The sequence below is a fragment of the Mastomys coucha genome, unplaced genomic scaffold (genome assembly GCF_008632895.1).
Source record: "Mastomys coucha isolate ucsf_1 unplaced genomic scaffold, UCSF_Mcou_1 pScaffold16, whole genome shotgun sequence".
Taxonomy (NCBI): domain Eukaryota; kingdom Metazoa; phylum Chordata; class Mammalia; order Rodentia; family Muridae; genus Mastomys; species Mastomys coucha.
Window position 1 is genome coordinate 45322494 of NW_022196898.1, and position 22425 is coordinate 45344918.

General features: G+C 42.3%; 1 protein-coding gene across 3 annotated transcripts in view; it reads left to right on the top strand.

The window, feature by feature from the left end:
• Nucleotides 1-22425, top strand: part of Fmo5 (flavin containing dimethylaniline monoxygenase 5) — a 43820-nt gene that overhangs the window by 1650 nt on the left and 19745 nt on the right. Inside the window, exons 1-2 of one of the 3 annotated variants that reach the window (XM_031374936.1) lie at nt 16908-16980; nt 17301-17477. In XM_031374936.1, coding sequence (XP_031230796.1) covers nt 17343-17477 — 135 coding nt within the window. In that variant the 5' untranslated portion in view covers nt 16908-16980; nt 17301-17342. Of the gene's footprint in view, nt 1-16907; nt 16981-17086; nt 17184-17300; nt 17478-22425 lie in introns of those variants that run through there. The other 2 variants (XM_031374934.1, XM_031374935.1) reach the window with 2 other exon arrangements.

The following is a 22425-nucleotide window of genomic DNA, read 5'->3' on the forward strand; positions in this document are numbered from 1 at the left end:
CTCTCTCTCTCTCTCTCTCTCTCTCTCTCTCGCTTTTAGAACATAGATGAGAGAAGAGTACGATTTAAAGTTAAGAGATTTTGGCCTTAAGCATGATTTAATTAGTTATTTAATGTAGCTCCCCTGAGATGGCTCAGAGAATGAAAATGCTTGCTGTGCATGCCTGAAGAACTAAGTTAACATCCCTGGAACCACATGGTAGGAGGAGGGAATTGACTCTTACAGGCTTATCTCATTAGAACGCGCACACACACACACACACACACACTCCCTCTCTCTCACATTCACACACACACACACAGTGTCTCACTTTCTTCCCCTCAGTGTAATAATAAATAAAATTAAAATTCAAAAGAAAGTGGTTGATGCTGAGCAAATGCAATCAGCGTAGCATAGTGAGGCTGGACTGATTCTGTAGGCCTGCTCGTCTGTGGCCAGGCTTCCTCAAACGCCTGTGAGGAACATGTGGCTTTCAAGGGCTTCTCAAGAGTGATTTTGCACCTGGTCTTTCTGTCTCACTTCATTCTTTCCCCAGGTTCTAATCTGCTAAATACTTCTACTAAAGCCATGCTGTCAACCACTTGCCCCTTATTCAAAAGCATTCCTTTTTTTTTTTTTCTAACTTAAAGTAATCCAGAGATAAGAATCTAGCTTTAGAGGCTAGAGAGATTGCTCAGCAGTTAAGAGCACTGACTGCTATTCCAAAGGTCCTAAATTCAATTCCCAGCAACCACATGGTGGCTCACAACCATCCTAAAGTGAGATCTGATGCCCTCTTCTGGGGTGTGTGAAGACAGCTACAGTGTACTTACATATAAATCTTTAAAAAAAAAAAAAAAGAATCTAGCTTTAAATGAAGCAGAATGCTGATACATTGAATCTGGCATTTAAAACACAGCTAAGAAAAAAAAGGTAGCTGGGAAATTTCAGGTCTGCGCATGAAGTACCATGAAGATTTTACTCTGGATAGTATATGAAATGCATCTATAGAGGGCAAGGTGGACACAGAGAGATGGTTTGGAGGCCATGGCAAAAGCACGGGCAGGAGGCAGTTTATGGTCATGGTGATGCAGGGTAGCTATGATGAGTAGATACACTGAACAGATCAAGCCAGTAGGAGTCACCCTATAGAGAAATGGAGTGGAGGAGGCTTGCTTTTGGAATTGAGCCTGCGTATGTGGTAGAAAAAGTCACATGAAGGAAAGAAGACAGGATGAGGGATTCAGAGACTGACTAGTATCTCCATGTGTCCTGGAAGGGCATGAAGACAGAGGGACTCCCATTCACTAGTGGTGGGAACACAAATTAGCATAGTCATGAAAATGGCGAGTTTCTCATACATCTAGGAAGAGAACAGTAATATGACGGAGCAGTTCTCCTGCTGCATATGTATCTAAAGAAGTGATCATCTGTTTCAGAGCGCTGTCTGCATCTCCATGCTTACTGCAGCTGCTTTTCTAACAACAGCCAAAATGCAGAATTGGTGGACACCACGCAGGAGGGACTGCAGTGGGCAAGTGGAGAGGCACAGGCCAGGGGATCCATCTCTGCCATTGCTGTATTTCTCATATATCTAGCGTGGTGTGAATGGGTCTGGGGAGACCCTCACTGCCTATAATCTGATGTGGCTGCCGATTGGGAGACAGCCCATTCTACTGGGCAACTTTCCTGCAGATCAATATGACGATGGACTTTCATAAAATAATATTGTTTTGATGAATTAATGAGTTTGCAGAATCCCTAAATTGATTTAAATAGTTCTAGAATGTTAGAGTAGGTGATACAAAGCTTAAGGAGATGATTTAGATGGTTTTGCCAGGAAGGTATAATAAGGTTAGAATTAAGAGTAGAACGTGCCCCCTCCCTTGTAGAAAAGTGAGGGCTGCATAGGTGAGAAACGAAGCACAGTGAGCTCTCATGGGTTACAAGCTCTGAGTTGTACTAGGAAGGCAAAATAGGCTTGGGACAAGCTAATGACCAAAGAAAACATTCATTCTAGGTGGGTTCTGAGTTCCTGGATCTTGTGATCTAGGGATGTGGCCACAGGTTTTGGTGTGCACCATGAAAAGACGGGGGTTACGAACAAAAAATAAATCATTTTATAATGAGCACAAGAATAGAGAATTGATGATTAGCCAATTTAGCTGAACAACTCTTCAAAAATAAGACATAAAATAGATGATGAGCTGTTTCTTATTAAATACAAATTGTCATCAGCTAAAACATAGGAAAAAAACTTGCTACTATAGACTGGCTTGCTTAAACTTTGTTAATCAATGACAACAGAATCGTTGTTTTGGGTTATGACGAACTTGTAGAAAGACAGGTAGATGGGAAATGTTTAGTTAAGTATGAGTTTCAAAAGAATACATAATCAGTAAGCCTGTTGTAAGTTCCTTTTGTGTAATGATTTAAATCTTTTCTTGAACAATATGTTCTTATGGTGATTGTTTTTAAAGAGTGTAACTTGTGGCTATGAGGTAATCTTTTTTCTTGCATGGAGAATTTTTGTCTTAGATGGTATAAAAAGTCTTAAGAGAAAAAATAAAGTTGTTGAAGCCTGCTTGTTGAAGCTTGCCCCATCTACCAAGTGCATGTTATATGTATGTATGTATGTATGTATGTAAAATAGTTGGAGCTTTGCTCCCTCAGCCCAATGTGTGAGTGTGTGTGTGTAATGAAGTTCTTAGACCTTGTTAAAGCTTGCTTCATTCACTGAGTGTGTGTGTATGTGTGTGTGTGGTGTATGTGGCATATATACATACATATTGTAATGCATGTGCCTACATGTGTAACATACAAATATAAGTATGTGTGCACATACACATATATGTACATATATGTAGTGGCCTTTTGAGACAAGAGTCTTGCTATGTATCTAGGCTGGCTTTGAACTCATGACCTCACTTCCTCAGCTTTCTGAGTGCCAGGATTGAGGGCATGTGCCACCACACACATGATGGACCATCATTCAGTCATTAAAGGAATGAAATGGTGTCCTTTACAACATGAAGGCTCATGTTAAATAAAATAAATCCAGCGCAGAAAGACAAATATTGAACATTCTCAGTTGAATCAGACACCCAAAATCTTGGCATCATAGATACAGAGGGTAGAATAGTGGATACTAGAGTGTCTTAGTTACTTTCTGTTGCTGTGATAAAACATTAAGACCAAGGCAGCATACAGAAGAAAGGCTTTATTTGAGATTCTGGTTCCAGAGGGATAACAATCACGTGGCACTCATGGCTTAAACTGAAAGCACAGAGTGAGCCATCAAACAGGAATGTGAGTCTTTTAAATTCTCAAAGTCTTCTCCAGTGACTTGCTTCCTGCAGCAAGGTCACGCCCCCTAAACCTCCCCAAAGAGCGCAGCCAGCTGGGAGCCTGTAGGAGATATCCCATTCCAGTGGGCACATAGAGAAGAGATGGAGTAAGATGGAGATAGGGTAGTTAGAGGGACAGGGGTACAGATGCATAGGAAGAACAATCTTTAATGTTCTTTGGCACAGTAAGGTGCCAGTGCTTGACAAAAATTAATTGAAGATTTCAAATAAGCCAGTAGAAAGAATTACAAATGTTTCCAACAGAAATAGATGTTTGAGGTGCTGGAAATGCAAGTTTCTACCACTAGACATTGTATGCACGACTGAAACGTCTCAATGTATTGGCTATGTTTGCATTATGGTTTCTAAACAGTGCCTGCCCCAGAGTGGGTACCTGAATTTTTGAGCCAGGTGCCTAGAAGCAATTTCACATTTAAGACCTGCCCATTTGTTAAAATTTTGACACGCAAGGAAGATATTCCCCAGGTGGGCAAGTCATGGCACAGAAAGCTTAAGAAACATGATGATGACTCTCACAGGTCGGCCTTAACTGGGAGATGAAATCGAGTCCTCACCCAGGTTACACAACAGTATTCATTTTACTTCTTCCTGTCCTGTTATTCCTCCACAGATGAAGGCAAGCCTCTGGCAGCAGCGACTCAGTGAGATTAGCGCTCATTAAATCTCCCCTTTGATAACCACAGCATTTGCAGCTCCTCCTAACAAAACAAGCATGAGTAAGCACAGGTCACCTGCAGGTCATGTTTGTTCTCTGAGTCCTTGCTCTATGGGGTAACAGTAGCTCACTGGCAGCATCCAGGGAGGCAGACACAAGGCTTAGCTCACTGGCAGCATCCAGCGAGGCAGACACAAGGCTTTAAAGGCTGCAGCCACCCACCGAGAAAAGTGTGTACAGAGGTTTACTTTTGGACTGAAAATGATGTCAGTGCTCTACAGCGAATGAAAGAGACTTCAGTTTTCCTTCTCAAAAAAGGAAAAACTGCCCTGCCGGGCGGTGGTGGCGCACACCTTTGATCCCAGCACTTGGGAGGCAGAGGCAGGTGGATTTCTGAGTTCAAGGCCAGCCTGGTCTACAGAGTGAGTTCTAGGACAGCCCAGCGGGTTACACAGAGAAACCCTGTCTCAAAAAAACAAAACAAAACAAAAAAAAAAAAAAAAAAGGAAAAACTACATTCTAATGTTAATGTGATTGTATAATTTTGGCATCAAACAATATATATAATGTATTTTAGGGGTGTTTGGTTGTCTGTTTGTTGTTGTTTGGTTCTGGTTGTTTTTATTTTGTTTTTTGTTTTGTTTTGTTTTGTTTGGAGACAAGGTCTCTCTACATAGTTCTGGTTGTCCTGGAACTCACTCTGTAAACCAGGCTGGTCTCAAACTCACAGAGATCCATCTACTTCTGCCTCCTGAGTGCTGGGATTAAAGGTGTGTCCCGCCACATCCAGCTGATATATACTATATTTTATATGAGTACACTATAGCTCTCTTCAGACATACCAGAAGAGGGCATCAAATCCCTTTACAGATGGTTGTGAGCCGCCATGTGGTTGCTGGGAATTGAACTCAGGACCCTTAGAAGAGCAGTCGGTGCTCTTGACCTCTGTGCCATCGCTCCAACCCTATATACTATATTTTAATAGGCTGTCTTTTGTTGATCCTATGATAGTTTCACACATGTAGACAATGCATCTTAATCATATCCCTTCCCATTCACCAAGACATCCCCCTCTCTACTCCCTGCCCATCCTCCTCTTCTTTTTGAAATCCATTGAGTCTAATTAGTGTTTCCTCATGGAATGCAGTGATCCTGTTGGCTTCAGCTTGTACTGGTCTGATGCAGTAAGCTCATGAGTGCAGTGGCCATACCATATCCAAAAGACAGCATTTCACAGCACCCCATTAGATAGTCAGAAGACAGTTTCACAGCGTGACCATTTAGCAGGGTGACAGTTTCCTAGATTTCCCACTGGGGTCTTTTGACATCCCAAACCACAGACTTTTGACCAAGTGTGAATTCCCTCCTGTAAAGCAGGCCTCAAATCCAATCCAAAAAAATCAGTTAGTTACCCTGGCAACCTTGATAATGCTACTGCATCAGTGGCCAAATCTTGTCTGTTGTGGAAAACAGCATATAACACATTAAACACTCAGTCACTTCAGAGAATCGGTCCTCTTTAGTAAGGGCACTGCACTGAAATGTAAATGTTTGAGGTCATAGGCTGGATGTTGTAGGCAGCTCTGAACTGATACCTACCCTTGGGATTTTCATTTGCCTGGTTTCTTTTTTTCCCTTAATGCCTTTGACCATCATTCCTTGCCATCAAATTAGTTCTATACGGTTTCACACTTTCTGTTCTTTGTTGAGCAGTAGGTGATCTGTGGGGTCCACTTTACTAGCCACTGAAAAGTCTGAGTTTGTTGACTTTGGAATATATCTTTTCAAGCATATTTCCACATAAAGAGCAGGTTATCTAAAGAATAAGGTTCCATGAAGGCAAAATGGTCCACAAATTGTCCTTGGGCATTTTTCTCTAACCAAGACCAAAACACTAAGGACTGTCCCAGTCTCCTTTTTCTTTTTCCTAATCAGCAGGAACCCCAAGATGTCCTATGTCTTTACTCCATAGAGCCTGAATCTTAGGTTTGAGAACTGAACACACCTGGTTCATATGTGCTTAGGTTCCTAAGACACAACTAGAATGTGGAGCCCAGGGATGCTCCCATCTTCACCCCCAAAACTGTCCAGAAATACTGTGTACAATAATCCTTATAACCAGGCAATTCAGTAATTAGAAAAGGCTTCAAAAAGCCCATGTGACATAGTCATTTAAAGGAGGAGAGATAATGTTACCTATCATATCAGGTGAACATTTGTTTTACAAGAAACTAAAAGTGAATTTGAATGTCCAAGGGTATCGTAAAGGACCCAAAGACTTTAGTTGAGAATCACAGTGTCACCAGTGAAGACAATGAAATCAGAAGTTAAACCTCATTGTTGAGGTTCATTGGGAATCTTATTAGCTGTGGGGGGAGTGTCCACAGAGATAGTAGTTTCCCAATTTTTATAGCCTATAGGTGTGGACGCTGAAGAAGATACGCATGCACGAATGCACACACGCACTGATGCGGTCATGGATAGCCAGATTTGGCACATTACTTATTTTCAAGTGTCCACGTTCTCCTCTGCAATATGGTTGAGTATCCAAGCCCTCACTTGTATGACTTTGATTACTTCAAGTGTTTTCCAGTGGGAAGAGCCTGTGGGTTTCTTTTTTGTAATGTGAATGGATGGGTGTTATATACAGGGAGCAGAGGAATGAGGTGAGTGAATGAAGTCGTGAGTCAGTGAGTGCTGTTGACATAGGCACAGTCATGTCAAGGACCCCTAGCCTCAGACCCGTGGGAAAATGGCAGAGCCCTCCCTGGGCTAGACTTGGGGAAATGGCAAAACCGTCCCTTACGGTCCATGTATGGATGTTAACCGTGCCTGCAGAAAAAGTCCACAGAGCTTGCTTCCTCTGGACTGCTCCCTCACAGGGACTGCTCCCTCACAGGGACTGCTCCCTCCCAGAAACTGCTCCCACAAGATTAGCTTGCTACACCTGTCTCCTTGATCCAACTGTGTATCACAAGCCCTGCCTCCTTGTACACGACAGGCAGTAACCTCTCTATTTAACTCTATGTAACAAGCATGGTGAGCTCCTTGGGTACCGTGGTTTCTCCATGAGAGAGCCTGGTCCACTAAACCCAACTTATCTTTGTCCATTTGTCTGTTGTTTCCTCATTCCTTCATCATCCTCAGTCAGGTCTATCGCTGGCGCCATGCTGGCTGCAGCAGTTTTACTATAGCATGAGTTGACGTTTTTAAATATGCTAGCTTAGATGAAAACTATCCAGTGGTGTGCTGGTAAAACTTTCCTATGCCAGTATAACTTTATCTCACTAAAAAAGGTATAAATACATATACATATAACTCTGGAATTAGTATGGTTATCACACAATAATAAAGTCCTTTCCCATATTGAGTATATAGGAAACAGTTTCAAAATTTTCACTGCTAATGCCAATCTGGGTACACGTCATATTCACTTTAGGTAGGTAATATTCTCCTCCTCATTTACAAGGTTGTTGGGTTTTGGTTTTGATTTTTTTTTTACATTTATTTATTTTGTGCACATGCCATAGTACATGTGGAGGTAAGAGGACAACTTGCAGGAATCGGTTCTCACCATCTACCACATGGGTCCCAGCGAGCGATTGATCTCAGGTTGTCAGGCTTGTCTGTGACTGAACCATCTCAATGAGCCCTCTGTCTCATTTCAGAAGTGATAAAATTAATGAAAATTGTTGACCTCCTGAAAACGACTTAGTGGTAGAGTCCTCACGGTCTGACAATTACAGCTAAACTCTAGCTCCCTCGCAAGTTGTGATGTATGCAGTTTTGCTCACAAGCACGTGCAGCTGTTTCTACAGGAATCTTGCAAGGGAATTGATGGGCAAATGGAGTGTACACTTGGGATACAAGCTGGCAAGTCGTTCTCCAGGAAAGCATGCCGTTTCTCTCCACTTAGGGTGCAGGAGCGTTCTGGTTCACTTCTCCAGCTCTGAATAAACCAACCTTTTGTTTTGCGATCTTATGAGGAAGACATATCTCATGGTATAACATTTCTTTGGCTACTTGCTAATTGAATACCATTTTGTAAACTGGTTGGCCAGCCTTTTCTTGTAAAAAAAAAATTGATTATCCATATACTTCATTTTTTGTTACAATCAAACATTTTAGATCTTAATCCTTTGGCAAATATATTGTAAATATGTTTCCATGTAGAAAATTATGATATTGCTTTGATTTGTCCTCTGTTAAGCATCCCTTATGTGTAGAAGTTTGGATTTCTATGTATAAAACTGTTTTCATAACTTTTTCTTTTTTAATCTTTTTATAGTTTTTATCTTTTAGTAATAAAAGCTTTTTATTACATCAGTGTTTTCTTAGTTATTTATCTAGGGCTTTTGCTTTAAACATTTGTCTCTCAGCTTTGTTTTTTATTTTTTATAAAATCGAAGTCTAATTTATTTCCTGAGTAGGGAGCAGTCATCTTTTATCCCGGGGACTTAAAACAACACCTTTACTGCTGTCTCGACTCCCTTATGTATGCGGATGTTATCAACAGTTTGATTATCTGCTTTACTTTCTCCACACTAATATCACACCGTTTCAAGCATCATAATGGTATGGGTTTTTTTTTTTGAGACACTTTTTTTTTCAGTTTTTGCTTAAAAAATATTTTAATACATTTTTCTCAAATCTTCAGTATAAATTGGATAATCACTAAGGTATATTTCACAAATCCCACTGGGATTTTAACGAGGCCAACCTGACATCACCAAATGATGTTAGAAGAAAGGGAGACTTGATTACCTTCTCAGTGTTAAAGTTCCTGATTGGGAGAACAGTATATCCTGTCCTGCGACTTTCAGAGTTTTCCTCATATAGTTTTTTGAATATTTCTTTTTGGAATATCTGTAGGAACTTTTTAGTTTTGCTTGCTGGTGTCAACGAGCCCCATATTTCCTTACGCTTTCTGGTTGGTATAGATGAAAGTTATAGAGTCATGTCTGTTGGTGTTTTCTGTGGTGGCTGTGGTTGGGGTATTGGCAGGAATTTATTGAGTCTACAGCATGCAGCAGGACAACAGTGGTGCATCCCATCAGACATTTGCACCATTTTGTTAAAACCCGCCAAGGCTGCCTGCCGCGGGGACTAAAGTTAGTCGCAGCCTCTGAGCCACAGAGGGTCCCAAGCAACACACATATCGGGAGAGTGTGACTTTTGCAGAGAATGTGTGTAACTGCTCTGTTGTTTTAGTAGGTCGTTGTTCATTTTTGTTTGGTTGGTTGCTAAGGTTTTTTTTAGTGGATTTTGAAGAACAGGGTTTAATTTTGGACAAGTGAACCCAGGTAATAACTTCATGGAATTTGACAAATTGTCTCTTTCAATTGACTAAAAGTGGCTACCTGAAAGACAGTTTCTGGTTATAATAGCCAGAAGCTGGAAACAACCCAGATGTCCCTCAACAGAGGAATGGATACAGAAAATGTGGTACATTTACACAATAGAGTACTACTCAGTTATTAAAAACAGTAAATTCATGAAATTAGTAGGCAAATGGATGGATCTAGAAAATATCAACCTGAGTGAGGTAACCCAATCACAAAAGAACACACATGGTATGCACTCACTGATAAGTGGACATTAGTCTAGAAGCTCAGAAAACCCAAGGTACAATCCACAAACCACATGAAACTCAAGAAGGAAGGACAAAGTGTGAATACTTCAATCCTTCTTAGAAAGGGGAACAAAATACCCATGGAAGGAATTACAAAATGTGGAGCAGAGAGTGAAGGAATGACCATCCATAGACTGCTCCACCTGGGGATCCATCCCATATACAGTCACCAAACCCAGACACTATTGTGGATGCCAACAAGTGCTTGCTGACAGAAGCCTGTTTTAGCTGTCTCCTGAGAGGCCCTACTAGTGCCTGACAAGTTGAGGTGGATGCTTACAGCCAACCATTGGACTGAGCCAGGGTCCCCAGTGGAGGAGCTAGAGAAAGGTCCCAGGAGCTGAAGGGGTTTGCAGCCCCATAGGAGGAACAACAATATGAACCAACCATTACCCCCAGAGCTCCCAGGGACTAAACCACCAGCCAAAGAATACACATGGTGGGATTCATGGCTCCAGCTCCATATGTAGCAGAGGATGGCCTTGTCAGTAATCAGTGTGAGGAGAGGCCCTTGGTCCTGTGAAGGCTCTATGCCCCAGTGTAGGGGAATGCCAGGGCCAGGAAGTGGGAGTGGGTGGGTTGGTGAGCAGCGGGGAGGAAGGGGATAGGGGGCTTTCAGAAGGGAAATGAGGAAAGGGGGTAACATTTGAAATGTGAATAAAGAAAATATCTAATAAAAAAGAAAGAAAGAAAGCTATCGTTTGCTTGTTTTTAGGACCAAATGATTTTTAAGACCTTTTTTCTTTTCAAGACAGGGTTTCTCTGTGTAGCCCTTGCTGTTCTGGAACTCACTCTTAGATCAGGCTGGCTTTGAACTAAAAAATCCACCTGCCTCGGCCTCCCAAGTGCTGGGATTAAAGGCGTGCGCCACCACCGCCCAGCTCACAGATAAACTTTTGAAAAGTTAGTTGAATAGAGACTTTTGAGGGTCACTTTCAAGTACTTAAGTATTCTTAGTACTCTCAAGTAGTTCTGTACTCTTGGGTACATGTTGTTGGATCATTTGTAGGTGAGTTAGGATCACAATTGGAGGCATTTCCCTCTCTATTGACAATTCTCCCTATACTATGTGTGCTGATTTAAGTCCAGTGTTTGGAGACTCCATGACCTTCCTGATTAAGAGGACAAGTGGCTTACCAGAGAGGCCCCATAGTTCCCTGGGTCTTGATTGATCCCGGAGGTCAAGGGTCAGCTTATCTGCTATCCTTGTGAGTGACTCATCTCCATGGGGTAAGCCTGTAATCTTTAGCAGACGGTTCTATCAGTTTGTATTTTAACTTGTATGTAATATTTAAATAAAGCTTTGATTTAAAAAAAAATCTTGATTTGTTTGTTGTTGTTGCTCTTGGGCAGTTTTCCCAAGTAGAGAAAAAGCCTAACATGTTTAGCAAAAACACAAGTAGTTATCATTACTGGGTATACATTTTTATATCTTTAAGTCAGTTTTTGTAAATGTTACCATGAATAGATAATATAGCCTTAGGAACTTTAATACCCTTTAATTATTAACCACATCTTATCTTTAAGTTTCATCCTCTATAAACCTTGTATAGCTTGGATTTCCTGTGAATTGGCTTTGTACTTTTGGGGGAACTGTTTTTATTTTTAATTTTTAAGACAAAAATCTTATATAAAATGTATCCTTATTTAAAATATTTGCCCTTCTCATCAAAAGTATAATCTTCTATAATACTCTTCATTATCTTTCTTGCCTACTTACTATTTTTAACTTAATTTTTTGTAAAGAGAGGTTGATTCTAAATTACATACATGGCACAATGTAGCAAATTAAGACTATCTGTACATCTATAAGATGCTATATCTGATTTAAAGAAGTAACTCATAAAAAGTGGGAGAGGGCTGAACAGATGGCTCAGTGATTAAGAGCACTAACTACTCTTCCAGAGATAGTGAGTTCAATCCCCAGCAACCACAAGGTAGCTCACAACCATCTATAGTGTGATCAGATAGCATGCAGGTATACATGCAGATAGAGCACTCATAGACATAAAACAAATAAATAAGATGTTTCCTAAAAATGAAAGGGGCAGCGTGAAGCTGGTGATGAAGGAGCAGAAGTTTACCCACAGACACCTGGTGCCCCACGTGTTCACTGCAAGAATTAAGAGGGTAAATGTCTTAAGTGTCTAAAACTGCAACTATGGCGTAATATTTAAAGATCTTTGGCATCTCATAAATGCTAAGACTAGTCTGTGTGGTCTGAAGAATGATTTATGATAGTCATTTTGGTTTTGATATGATAAATGATAGATTGATATATGATAGATATTTGGTTTTGAATGAGTTTCTCAAGTACATAGCTGATGTAGCTACTGTTCTATTGCTGGGAAGAGACACCATGACCAAGGCAACTTATAAAAAAAAAGCATGTAATTGGTGGCTTGCCATTTCAGAGGACGAGTCTGTCACCATCATGCCAGGGAGCATGACAGCAGGCAGGTAGACGTGGCACTAGAGAAGTAACCGAGAACTTACATCTGACCCACAAGCATAAGGCAGAATGAGAGAGAAAGACTGGATCTAGTGCTGGGCTTTTTGAAACTTGAGGCCCATGCCCAGTCACACACCTCCTTCAAGGAGGCCACACCGCCTAATCCCTGTCAAAACTGTTCTACCAACTACCAATATTCTACGAACTACCAAATATTCAGATACATGAGCCCATGAGAGCCATTCTCATTCAAAATTCCACAGTAACAAGCTGAATCAGAAGCATGATTAGCAAGTGAGAGGTAGAACGATAGTAAAACATTGTCAAATTAAGTGCTCAAAATATCTAGCAGAAATCAAGTGGGAAGACCCATTAAATCATTTAACTGGGGTTTTCAGTAGGGTAAGGCTCTTAAGTAAAGTACAAATAACAGAAGACAGTTAACATCATCAAATTGGAGGCTTACAAACATCTAGCAGAAACTGACTACAGAAGCTCCATTAAGGCATTTAGCTGTCATTTCTGATAAGGTCTCAAACAGAGCTGAGTGTTCTTTATGCCGCCAAGTAAATGAATAAATAGTAATAGGGAGAAGAATACAGTATAAGAATGCATGGGCAATTTAAGGGCCAAATATAATACTTGTTATACTATATGTAATATATAGAATATATACTATATTACATTATATATATATATATTATTAAACTAAAAGGCTAGCTTTCTCCAAAGACATGGTTCCCCAACTCCCATTTGAGACTCACATGTGTTTGTATCAAAGTGTCCTCCAAGGCCCCTTGTCTGGGAATAAGCTGCTCCCCTTAACTCTGTAACAAAACAACAATACCAGCTCCAAAGTAAAAACACCATGCCTTTAAAACAACTTTAAGGGCCTGAGGAGATGATTTAGTGGTTAAACCCTTGGCAAAAAAAAGTCAGAGGATTGGAAACCATGTAAATGCCAGGCTGGCATGATGATCTGCCTGTATTTCCAAGCCACAGAAGCCAGAGATAGGATCCCCAGAGCAAGCGACTAGCAACACGAGCCATACCAGCAAACTGTGGTTTCACTGTGAGACCCTGCCCCATCAAATAAGGTAATCAAGGATGATTCTCAGCATCAGCCTCAGGCCTCCGCTGTCTGTCAGGGTTTGAATTGGGGATACAATGTATTTGTGATGGGTATGGATACTCGGATGTTGATATTTCTCAAGAAGGAATTTGGAATAGCAACAAATGTAAAGAGGAACACAGGAATGCCTGCAGATGAATTTCTCTAGAAACTGATGAATAGTTAGGGTAAAAGCTGTCCCTGTGCCTCAGACTTTTTTGGTTGTTGTTAAGACAAACAGCATTGTTGTGTTTTATATAACCTTGAACATGCAGACTGTGAAGCAGTGTTCTCTGCTGAACTGTAAGCTCCTAACTGTTATCAAAGAACTATAATAATGAAAATGAGCCAGGCCGTGCTGATCACACTCAAGCGTTTGGCTGCGTCGGCTCCCTGGTTTCCCACTCCAGTTCCCCTGGCATTAATCAGAAGAGGAGACTTTCCCACTCCACATTCACACCCACCTAAGTGCCAGCACACACACACAGACACACACAGACACACACACACACACACACACACTCATGTAAATATCCACACCACACCACACAACATGAAAAAAATAAGAACCTAAAATATAAGCCATTTCCAATAAAAGTTCTTATTGTTCATCCCATAATAAAAAATACACTTAATAAAAATTTCAGCCCTAAAATACTCTTTTAAAAATAAGTTTAATCAAAAATAGTAAGTTTAATCAATAATTCTAGCTGTCTGTCCCAAAGAGAACACTTTGAACTCCCAATTGCAAACTCCAGCTGACTAATTTAGTGGCGCTTTCCCAATTGTTTTCTGTTAGATATTTTAAGCATCCATTTTGATGGCATTTTATTATCTATCTCTCATAACTTAGTCTTTTACTTTGGCACACTACATGCTTGATATAGTCACTCATTCAAAGACAGCATCATGGCTATTGTAAACCACTCTCCAGACCACAGGAAACAGTTGCTTTTATGTTCTGCCTTTTTAAAAAACAAGTTTATATATATATATATATATATATATATATATATATATATGTTTTGCTTGCATATATGTAAATGCACCATGTGCATGCTTAGTATCCATGGAGGCCAGAAAAGGGCAAGAGCGGCCAGGACTCATAACCACTGAGATATCTCCCTCTCCAGCCTCTCTGTCTCTTTATTGAACCCTTTGTATAGTTATTCAGTTGACTTTGGGGCTTTATGAACACGTAAGTGATAGCCTTACCGTTCTCTCAAACTTAAACCATGTTATTACTATGGTCAGCGTCTTGGGGCCTCACTTCTTTGTTGGGGATTGCAGGAGAGATATGTCTCCTTGCTTGTTCAAGCCTCTGCATTGCTTTGGTCCCTACAGCTTTTCTTCAAAGCAAGTAACATAGCATCCTGCTTCCCCTGTATGATCTTCTGCTTCTCTAGTCAGCTGTCTCCCAAGCCCCTCCTTCTAAGATGCAACCTTGTCCTTGCAGGGGAACCACTCGGGTTGTGTAAAATGACCTTCCCGCCTCAGGAATTTAGCTTACTCCCAACCACTAGGCTCTTTATCATAGAAGTAACATTCGAGTTGTCCCCACAACTAGGATGTGGATACCTTTGAGGATCATGTTTTCAGCCTACCAGTGTCCATGATGAATCTCCCTGTGTCATTAGTTTTCCCTCCTCCTTCTCTGTGGAACCAGGTACCTCCCATATGGCAGACAAGCAATAGGTATTGTGCTGTATGTGTGTGTGATCCCTGAACTACTCGTGACGATTACAGACTTTACTATTGTAACAAGTAAGCTTCCCAAAGGTAAGTCAGGGTCGTATCACAATCAGTTTGCTTGTGAGGCAGCGGACTTCGGCAGCTATCCTTCAGCCAGGACGCAGACTCATTCCGCTTTACATGAAGTGGCCTCCAAAGGGGGTGGGGGTTGGTTATGGAATGGATGTAAGCAAAATGCAGACTTAGCAAAAAGAATTTGAAAATAAGAAAGCACAATGGGAACCGTGGAGATGACTCAGAAGTCAAGAACGCCAGCTGCTCTTGTAGAACATCTGGGTTCAGTTGCTGGCAACCAAATGGCAACTCAGAACCAGGAACTCCAGCTCCAGGAAATCAGGCACAGTCCTATGGCCTCTGGAGGCACTCGGCACGTACACAGTGTTCAGACATACATACAGTCAAAAGACCTATACTGGCAGTGGTGGCGCACGCCTTTAATCCCAGCACTTGGGAGGCAGAGGCAGGTGGATTTCTGAGTTTGATGCCAGCCTGGTCTACAGAGTAAGTTCCAGGACAGCCAGGGCTACACAGAGAAACCCTGTCTCAAAAAAAACTCGAAAGAAAAAAAAAAGACTTATACTCCTATAGAAATAAATCTTATTTTTAAAGACTGCAATGAGATAATGCTCTTACTTTGACCTTTATAGACAGTATGGACACGGTTACTATGGTTAATCTTCATTACCAGCTTGACAGGTTTTAGCGTCACCTAGGAGATTGGTGGGCACAACCTTGGGGATGTCTGTGAGAGCATTTCCAGAGAGAATTCAATGAGGGGCAAGACCCACACTGATTATGGACTGTTCTATCCCATAGGGGCTAGGAGGCTTCATGCACCCACTATGTGGTAGAGCGTCGTAGCTTCCCACTCTTCCTGTTTGCTACGTTTCCATTCATTTAGACAACATACTCGGCAGGAGTCTTTCTGACACAGCGAAGACAATTCTCCAAGTCAATGAATTCTTTTATTTTAATTCATTTTAAAGTAGTTGAAATAAACGAAGTGATAGCTTAGTTAAAAAGCAGTTCAGCTAACATAGGAACAGGTAACAGCTGGTGTTAGGCAATAAAGAACAACAGAGAAGAGAAGGAATGGAAGAAGGGCTTGTTGCTAAATTCCTCAGGGGAGAGCTGTGTGGGAAGGTGAGCCTATGATGGAGCCAACCTGCTGGGGTTGCGTGGTTGGCCTCCCTGCCTCGCTCGGAGTTTTCCAACTGCTTGCTGCAAGTGATCATAGTAGTGCTTGCGTCCTGGTCTGCTCAGAGGGTTACATACTTGATTTCTTTTAGATTATTTGAACCATGTACAGTAAACCTCAAGTTGACCATTGGTCTGGAAGGGAGATAATGAACTGTCAGAGCCAAGGACCTGCCTTGGTTGCAACCAAACCGTGTTGAGCAAAGTCAACACACAGAGTAGTGTTACTCAAGGCCAATAATGACTCGAGGCTTCAGACACAATTCATGCTGTCTACAAATGTACACTTGCACACTGCCGCAGCACATGAATGCTACAGCCATTATATTGGCAAGTTTTACCCCATTTTACATTTGAAAATTGTAAGTTACATTTCAATATGTAAACTTTAGGTGAGAAAACACTTTTTTTAAAAAGTGTGCATTTTATTGAAATTATCTGCATATGCGTTGATTTCCCGCGTTCACCTGAAGCTCTTTTTCCTAGGAAGCACAATGCATTTGTTACTGCCCCCCCCCGACCCCCACCCCTTACCCACTTTCAGCTGAGCACACTGCAATATCAAATGGGTTCAAAGACCTGGTCTCTGAAGTACGGAGAGGAGGAGCCAGGACAGAGCACCTGTTTGAAGGGACTCTGGGAAATGAACTTTCCTCTTCTTAACGTGGGAGCCAGGGTTGCTTCTGAAGGGCAGAGTTTAGCCGGCACATCACTTTGAAGCAAAAACAGGAAGTTGAAAGTGAACAAACACGGAAAGAAAAGTGGGAAGGGATGGATCCTGGAGGGTCGCTCTCCCTGTGCGGAAGCTGCTAGAAGCCATAGATAAAACATATGGTACATACTATTATTGTTTTCTTCCCAAAGCACGTTGAGCTGTTTCCTTTGCGTTTACGGAAGAAGGGTGCGCGCCTTTGGGCGGGCGGGATAGGAGGTGGGACGGTACAGCCCCTCCCCATTGGCCACTGCTGTGTTTATCTGAGGCGCTGCAGCTCTGCTCTGAGTTGAAGCCCGAACTAGTAGAGCAGCGCCCAGAGCCGGTACCTCCCCGCGCCACGACTCCCACACACCTCTTGTTACATTTATTTGTGTGTCTCGGCCCAGATCTTTCCTGTGGCCTGATGTGTGTTCACTCTCTCTTGTCATTCTTTCTTTAGGACAAGTGACGCTGACCCAGCCAGCGAAGCACTCTGGCGACCATGGCCAAGAAAAGGATTGCTGTCATTGGATCAGGAGCGAGCGGGCTCACCTGCATCAAGTGCTGCCTGGAAGAGGGCTTAGAACCTGTCTGCTTTGAAAGGTCTGGTGACATCGGAGGACTGTGGAGGTTCCAGGTAAATCTCCTGAGTCCCTAAGACTTGAACACCTTGCAACTCCCCATCTACTACTGTATGGGCTGCGCCTGGCAGTGACTTGAATTCCTCCTTGGCAGCGGTCAGATTTTAGGCCGGCTTCTCTCTGTAGGCTGGCTGCAAAGAGAAATACAAATGCCACTAATTTCCCTTTTCTGTTGCCACGAAAACGGCACACAGACCAGGGTTTTTGTTTGCTTGTGTGTTTCTGAACTTCGCTGCTATTCAAAAAAACTATTGTAAGCCAATTCCTGGAGTGGGGCTGGAGAGATGACAAAGCAGGTAGAGAGAGCACTTACTTGCTCTTTCAGAGGACCTGAGTTCAGTTTCCAGCACCCACAGGACGGCTCACCAGCACTGTGAGCCCAGCTCCAAGAGGCTGGACACCCTCTTCTGACCTCAGACATCAGGTGTGACCAGAGCATGTAAACATGCAGGCAGGCAAAACACTTCACATATAAAATAAAAGTAAATAGTTTTTTTTTTTCTTCTTAAATCCTGGGGCTGGGGAGATGGCTTTTCTAGAAAACACTAAGTACTTGCTGCAGGAGCAGGAAGCTCTGAGTTCCATCCCTAGCACTTACAAGGAAGAAAGGAAGGGAGGGAGGAAAAGATGGAGGGGGGAAAGGAAGGAAAGGGAGGGGGAGGGAAAGGGAATGGGAAGGAGAGGAGAGGAGAGGAGAGGGGAGGGAAGGGAAGGGAAGGGAAGGGGAGGGGAGGGAAGGGAAGGGAAGGAAAGGAAAGAAAAGGAACGGAAAGGAACGGAAAGGAAAGGAAAGGAAAGGAAAGGAAAGGAAAGGAAAGGAAAGGAAAGGAAAGGAAAGGAAAGGAAAGGAAGAAGCCTAGCGAAGCAACAAGCCTTTGTAATCCCAACTGTGGGGACAGTTGCAGAGATAGGAGTCCTGAGACTTTCCGGCTACCCAGCAAACCAGTCTTCTAGCTCCAAGTTCAGTAAAATGTCCTATCTCAAATACTTATGGTGGGGAGCAGTTAAGGAGAACACCCAACATTGACCTTTAGCCTCTCCATGTACTGCAGACACATACAGAAAGAGAGAGAGAGAGATGGGGATGGGGCAGGGACAGGGAGAGAGAGGGAGAGAGAACACACACACACACACACACACACTAATGCACACAAATTTCCTTCTCACTTGAGGTAACCCCGACAATCCTAGTCTTTGAACAGAATATAAAAATACTGTTTGCTTTAAACTTTTCCTTCCCTGATGAAGAGAAGGTCAAACTCCTCAGCCTTTGCTCCTGCCTCTAGCTCTCTCCTTCAGTACATTAGATTTCACTTGTACCTCATGCATATACAACTGAGCAAGGTGCTAATAAGATTTTAAAATACTAGCTAGGAATGGTGCTGGATGTCTTTAATCCCAGCCCTGGGGCAGGCAGATCCCTGTGAGGTGGAGGCCAGCCTGGTCTACACATGAGTTCAAGGTCAGCCACGACTATGTAGAGACCCTGTCTCAAACAAACAAAACACTGTCTGCTGCAGTGACTGTTGTCCTTATTAAGTGAATGTCAGCCACCTTCACTGATTTCTAAGCCGGCTCTCGCCGGGCTTGCTTCTTGAACACATTTTTAAAGTAGTGTTGAAGTTTCATAAGTGGGTTTCGTTTTTCATTAAATTTAGCAATGCCAGCCACATCCTTAAAAACAGCTGCACAGTTAACAGAGGTGCAGCCCTGCCTGCACTGTGGCTCTGGGCAGACGAGACATTGACTCTGTTACACAGTTAACAGAGCTGCAGCCCTGCCTGCACTGTGGCTCTGGGCAGACGAGACATTGACTCTGTTAGCCATTACTCCTCATTCAGATGGGGAATGGATCCGCTAAGGAGATTCCCCATTCCTTTATCACAGCCTCAGGCTGAAAAGCTTGTTAATTAGGTTTATTTGTTTTGTTTTGTTTTGTTTAGTACTCAACAGAAAAATCTACTTTTGAAATTCATTAAGATTTCAAAAGGATTCCAGTAAGGGTAGGGGTTGAGAACACTCTTTTACCTTCAAAGCCTCTGCCAGACACCTAGAAGCAGTGGGACTTTGGGGACATTTACTTCTCTGTGTCTGCTGTTTCTTCAAGAAAGAGTTTACGTAGTGCCTACTTCATAAAGTTGTGGTGAGCAGGGAGTGGCTGGTCACTTTTGACAGCTGGGTGAGAGATGAGGCATGACAGATGTGACTCAGTAGGCACAGATTGGGACACACTTGCTACCTCCGCTAAGCATCAGAGCCAGGTTTAGTACGTCCAAAACAAGCATGAAATCAACAGATGAAGGGCGGAGGCTGGAAGAGTATCCATGATCATGCCAGAAAATCAGGTTTGTGATTTTTATTGCTAACATGTCTTGAAATTATTGTTGTCTAAAGAGATACTGGCTTTTATTTATTTTCTGATTGTCCCCTTGGCAGAATTGTGCCATCTTATGTAAATCAGTAAGCCATGTTTTGTCATAATGCTCTAGCTTCTGTTAGGACAGTCACATCTACGTGACTCAACATTATAGACCAGAGCCACTCATGATGCCTGGCATGTATGAGCTGGCATGCATGATGCCTGACATGTGTGAGCTGGCATGAATGATGCCTGGTATGTATGTATGAGCTTCCCAATATGTTTTTGATTCGGTTTCTAAACCAGGTGTAATGGCCCACACCCCTTATCCCAGCACTTGAGAGGCCAAGGACACCTGTGAGTTTTAAATAAACAAACAAACAAACAGACTTTAAAATACTAACTGGGTACAATGGCTCATGCCTTTGATCTTAGTACTCAGGAAGCAGAAACAGGCAGATGTCTGTGACTTTGTGGCCAACCTGGTGTACACAGGGAGTTCCAAACCAAGTAGAAATACATAGTGTGACCCTGTCTCAAAAACATACATACATACACACACACATACATGTATACATACATGCATACATACATAAATGTCCCTGAGGAGCATACTGTCCTGCTGTCTGCTTGGGATGATCCTGAAGCCACAAGCCTTCATTCTCACGCTTGTCTGTCACATAGCCGTGGAAGCTGAGGTACTAGACACTCATGGGTTCACTAGACATTTCACATACTTAGTGATTTCCTGAGAATTCATCTACTCAAATTATTTCTGTCACCCACTTGCTTATTATTTAGAGTCTTGCTGTCCTCCTCTCAATGCTATTAAGTTAATTGACCAATCAATTGTAGATTTCTTATATAGACTTGACCCAGCACTTTGGGGTTCTACCCTGGGCACCCCATATCCAGTTGAGGATGCTGGAGTTCCCTTTTTAGTGATGACCCCCTGAGATTCAGGTGTTTTCTTCCCTTGCCACTGCTGATATTTTCCTCCTCTGCCTTGTTTCTCCTGCCACATAAGCATCCTCTCAGATGCCATCGTTCGGATTTTCCTATTGCTGCTCTTCTGTCTCGCCTTCGCTAGTATTGCCTCCTTCATGTTATAGAGTAACACTTTCTGATACTAATTTTTATGTTTTCTTCAGACATGGTGGCTCACATCTGCGACCCCAGTTCTTGGGACGTTGCCTCATTCCCCTATTAGCATCTTTTTTAAAAAAGATTTATTTATTTATTATATCTAAGTACACTATAGCTATCTTCAGACACTCCAGAAGAGGGCATCAGATCTCATTACGGGTGGTTGTGAGCCACCATGTGGTTGCTGGGAATTGAACTCAGGACCTTTGGAAGAGCAGTCAGTGCTCTTAATCTCTGAGCCATCTCTCCAGCACCCCCCCCCCCTTAGCATCTTAGACTAGTGTGACACATTTATCATGCTCAGTATCCATAAGCCCATGCTTTATTTAGATTTTCTTAGTTCTTCTGATGCTTTTTTTCTTTTTTTAAATATCCCAGGATCCCCTTAGGACTTGGTAGCTTTATCTCCCTAGGCTCCTCTTGGCTTAGATGATTTCTTAGATTTTCTTGCTTTGTTCCTTTTATTCCCTTGGTTTTGTTATCCTTGGTAGGTTTGAGGAGGACTGGTTGGGTATTTTACAGAATAGCCTCCTTTGAATGTGTCTGGTGTTTTTCTCACAGCTAGCCTGAAGAAGATCCTGGAGGTGAAGTCCTGTTTCTGGTGTATCGTGTCAAGGGTAACCCTTCTTGTTATGGCTGGCCCTGTTTGTGTTACAGCTTTCAGTGGAGTTGGTCAGGCTTGGCTGGTGTAAAGTTCATCTTCTTTTCTGCCTTTGGAAGAAAGTTACTATGGCCAGCCATACCTAAGGACTATTGGCCATTTCCAGAAGTCTCTAGGATCCATTTGTTGATATCTATACAGTGTCTGCTGGGACAGTGTCTGGGACTACCCTGAGTTTTCAGGGCCAGGCGGGAGGAGTAGGATCTTCCCAGTATTGACTCTTCCAACCCATGAAGACAATAGCTTTCATTTATGTCTATGTTTGATTGCTTTATCTGTGTTTTGTAGTCTAGTCATATTGTTCTAGACATATTTTTTAAAAAGGTTTATTTATTTATGTATATGAGTACACTGTCAAAATCTTCAGACATACCAGAAGAGGGCATCAGATCCCATTACGGATGGTTGTGAGCTACCATGTGGTTGTGTTGAGAATTGAACTCAGGGCCTCTGGAAGAGCACTCACTGCTGAGCCATCTCTCCAGCCCCTAGACATCTTTTAATACCTAAGCATTTAAGACGACAATGGGCTTGTACCTGGTGTATTTCTAAAATCAGAGTTTTCAATGGTTTGTTTCTGACACATAGGTAGGTTACTAAGCTGTTTATTTTTTGAGGGTCTTGCTCTGTAGCTCAGGATGGCCTCGGATTTCTTATGTAGTTCATGCTGACATTGAATGTCAGCAGTCTTCAGGTCAGCTTCTGAGTACTGAGCTTACAAACACCAAGCCTGGCTATGTAACTGACGTGTGTGTGTGTGTGTGTGTGTGTGTGTGTG